This window comes from Numida meleagris, unplaced genomic scaffold (genome assembly GCF_002078875.1).
Source record: "Numida meleagris isolate 19003 breed g44 Domestic line unplaced genomic scaffold, NumMel1.0 unplaced_Scaffold393, whole genome shotgun sequence".
In the NCBI taxonomy this organism is placed as follows: domain Eukaryota; kingdom Metazoa; phylum Chordata; class Aves; order Galliformes; family Numididae; genus Numida; species Numida meleagris.
Window position 1 is genome coordinate 44,233 of NW_018364615.1, and position 3,731 is coordinate 47,963.

A 3,731-nucleotide genomic window follows, 5' to 3' on the forward strand; every position below is an offset into this window, starting at 1 on the left:
GCCTGGTCTAGTGGTTGGTGACCCTGCACTTGGCAGGGGGGTTGAGACTCGATGATCTTTGAGGTCCTTTTCAACCCAAGCCATTCTATGATTCTATGATTCTATGAAACCTCATCCTTATTTTGCAGAGCATATACAGGTAACTGCCACCTTGAGAAGTCCTATCACCACAGCAGTCTTCTCACTTTTTGTGCTGTTACTCCCTCCATTGGCTTTATGGTGTGCTGTCTAGCACAGAAATAGGTGGCTCTATCTGTGGCTCTAAGGGCATGCAGCTGCAGGGAAATCTCGTTTTTGGCTTTATCTGCAGAGATGGTGACACGATCTTGGAAGGATGGGGCATAGCCTGTGTTATTCCCAAAAGGATAGATCCAGCCTAGAAATTGCAACTCCCCTCCTGGAGACAGACGGACACAGTTCCAGTCATAGTAAGGGCTATTCAGAGGTGCTCCTATTACAGTGCAGGTGAGGAGGAATGATCCAGAGACTGTCCCTTCCTTGGGACCAGATATCACCATTTTTATTTGGGAAAGGGTACCTGAAAAGACACAGAGAAGGTGTGAAGTTTGATTTTTTGTGATAAGTCCATAGATGAAGTAGTCAGTCTCAAAGTTGCAGCATGCAAAAAAAGAGAGCTCTTTAGCTCCATGATTTTTCCCTGGGAGCAGTGGTTTGCTCAGGCATTCCAGAACCCTTTTTCTTTGCACTTTCCAAAGGACTGTTGAGGAAGGAGGCCCATTAGAGTCTGGACAATGACTGATAAACATGGTATATCTATAAACATGAATCTAGCATGCTGGCAGAAGGAGTGCATGGAGTTCCCAGCCCCTCTCAGTCCCAAATATTCTGTCACCAGCAGCATCTGGACTCACGTCCCTGAGCACAGGGAATGGGATGGGTATGGACACATGGGGAATTGGTTTACCAGTTGCACGTGAATCCCAAAGGATCAAGAAGCATGGGGCTCTTGCTGCATCCCCAGAAAATGGCTTGCCCCTAGAAAATCCTAAGGTTGCTCAGAGTGGGATTCTACACAGCTCCCTGAGGCAGTTATTGGCATTGTCTAATCCATGCTTAGAAAAATCTCAGAAAACCTCCCTCTTCTGTGCTGCAGCAGCATTCCACCACCTCAAAAGAGAGGATTATATCAATGCAAGTATTCATCTTAAGTAGTGGAATTTAGACTTTGGCAGTAGCAGGTCAGCTGAACAGGGGAAACCTGGGCCTGCTCACCCCTGGTCTCTCATCTCTTTCTCACCTCCCATCAGTGCTGAGCAGGACAAAGTACGTATCACTGTTCTCTATGGAACCGTTCCACTGCTTTGAGGACAGAGAGAGGGGAAATTAACCCACAAGGGACACAGAGAAGAAAAGAGCCCAGTTCTTGCCTACCGTAAGATATTCTGTGGCCCCTCTGGCACACCCAGTACCACTGAGAACACCAACCGTGGATAAAATCCCGCTCCATACTTCACAAGCCATACCTGAGTGTTCACTCCGCAAAGACACATGAAAACAGTAACAGGAACAAGGTGATAGGTGCAGAGTGCCCAAAGGCCCCTTACTACTTTCATATGTTGTGCTCCTCATTCAGGGCTGCCTGTCACAACTGGCAGTCTGTCTATTAAGGACATGGTATCTAGTAGGGGGGAAGAAGAGTGTTGAGAGGCCACAGTCCCTTGAAAAGTAGTTCTGAAAGGATACATGTCCTGGGCAGTGGATGTGTCCTTGTGAGGGAAGTGCACAAAACCCATTTCCCTGTTTTTATCCCAGGAAAAGCAGGGCTCTCACCTTTGGGGGCTGTAGCAAAGGCGATGACCAGCAGCCAGAGTAGCATTACAGACTTCTCCAGAGAAACTGTCATGGTGCAGGATAAGGTAGGGAAGCACAGCTGCAAGGGGCTGGGCTCAGACCTTCCTCTCTTTGACTCAGAAGAGAAATGCTCAATGCCCTCCAATGCTGAAGACTCCAATTTCCTTCTAGCTCCAGACAGATTGGCAGCCTTTTCTGAGCAGCTGCTTTGCAGTTGCAGTTACTTTATACACTAAGGAGCTGTATATACTTGTCACTGGTGTCTTGGGTGGGGAGAGGAAGCCACATTTCCTTTTGAACATTGCTCAGCCTGCACAGGAAACTCATGGACCTCTGTAAACTCCCTAGGGCCCCTTCAAACCATTTCCCCAAACTGTCTTCGTAAGCAGTTATCACCCTTTAAATAGGTTAAGTAGGAAAGGCCTAATAGTTTGTAGTGTTTTTTTTTTCCTGGGAGTGAGATGGGATCATACCATTCCTCCCCTGTCAAAGGTAAAAAACTGTTGCCACACTCCTGGGCCACAAGCTCCGAAGCATAGTGAAAAGAGAGGGCTTTGTAAGGGGCAAGAAGATGATGGGAAGCAGCTGTCAGAACAGTTAGAACAGCTGTACAGGCTGTGAGGAGGTAGATGACATGCTCTGCCTTATGGTTAGGCTACAGGATGAAATATATAGTTTAAAAAGTGTCATGGGGGACAAACAGAAGGAGCAGGGAAACCACAATTTACCAATGTGCAGACAGGCTATTTCAAAGGGAAAAACCCAAAACCCAAGGCAGCCTCTATCCCATCCAGATGAGGAAAAAACTTGTCAGGCTGGGGGCAAGAACACAAAGGAAAGGAGCGGATGGAGGTAAGTCTGTGCTCAGAGCTGAGAATAAAAACCCTCCTTGCTTGCTCTGCGCCCCCCCCCCCCCAGGTGCTTCTGTACAACAGGTATGAGGCCCTGGATGGGGAAGGCTCACCTGTGGGTGATAACAGCCCACTCAGTCTAGACAAACTAACAAAACAAAAAAACGAAAAGACTTAATTGCTTCATTCATTACTAGAATGTATCCAGCTCCACCTGGGGGAGGGTGAAGAATGTCTGGAGAGCTTGTGGGTGAGAATTAAGGGGTGGGATGGTATGGGTGGCACCATTGTGGGGGTGTACTAAAGGTCACCAGATCAGGAGGATGAAGTTGATGAGGCCTTCTACAAGCATCTGGAAGTAGCCTTGCAATCCCGAGCACTGGTTCTCATGGGGGACTTTAATCATCCAGACATCTGTTGGGTAGGCAACATGGCTAGGCACCCACAGTCCAGAAGGTTCCTGCAATGCGTTGAAAATAATTTTCTGAGGCAGGTGATAGAGGAGACAACAAGGTGGGAAAAAGCAGGAAAGAAAGGCATACGTTTGGAAAGCATGGTAAAAAAGGGGAAAGCATGGGAGAGGGTGGAAAAAGATGGTAAAGGATGGGAAAACTAGAGTAAAGAAGAATAAATAGGAAAGCATGGGAAAAGGTGGGAATTTATTGGAGGTATTTAAGGTAACAGGGAACAGTTCAGTGCTGCTTTGGGTCTCTGTGATGCGTTGCCAGTTGCAAAATGTTCTCTTTCCCTTAGATAGATGAAATATTACCTGGGTGTTCTTTTTCTAATCAATCTGTGAAACATCCCCAGACATCTATTAAGACTGAGGTAAAATACCCAAAGTAAAAGGAGGAATAATGAGCAATTTCTGGCAACTCTGTAGCACAGAAGAACTTCCAACACAAACGGGCATTTCTGCCCATTTGCAGAGGGAAAGGAGTCAGTTCAAGATAAACGCTCCTGCCGGGCAGAAAGCCTGCAGATGCGCTGCAGAACATCCTCACTAGGCACTAAGAGCAAGATCTTTTTCCTTTCCCTTTTCTTTCACATGTTCTGTAGACTTTCTAG

The 3,731-nt window shown here is 46.9% G+C and overlaps 1 protein-coding gene across 1 annotated transcript in view; it reads right to left on the bottom strand.

Moving 5' to 3' along the window:
• The window catches only part of LOC110391511 (immunoglobulin delta heavy chain-like), a 21,351-nt gene extending 19,315 nt beyond the window's left edge, over nt 1-2,036 (bottom strand). The window contains exons 1-2 of the mRNA XM_021383406.1: nt 1,792-2,036; nt 214-538 (exon numbers count right to left, since the gene is read on the bottom strand). Coding sequence (XP_021239081.1) covers nt 214-538; nt 1,792-1,864 — 398 coding nt within the window. The 5' untranslated portion in view covers nt 1,865-2,036. The remainder of the gene's footprint in view (nt 1-213; nt 539-1,791) is intronic.
• Between the last annotated feature and the right edge of the window lie 1,695 nt (nt 2,037-3,731).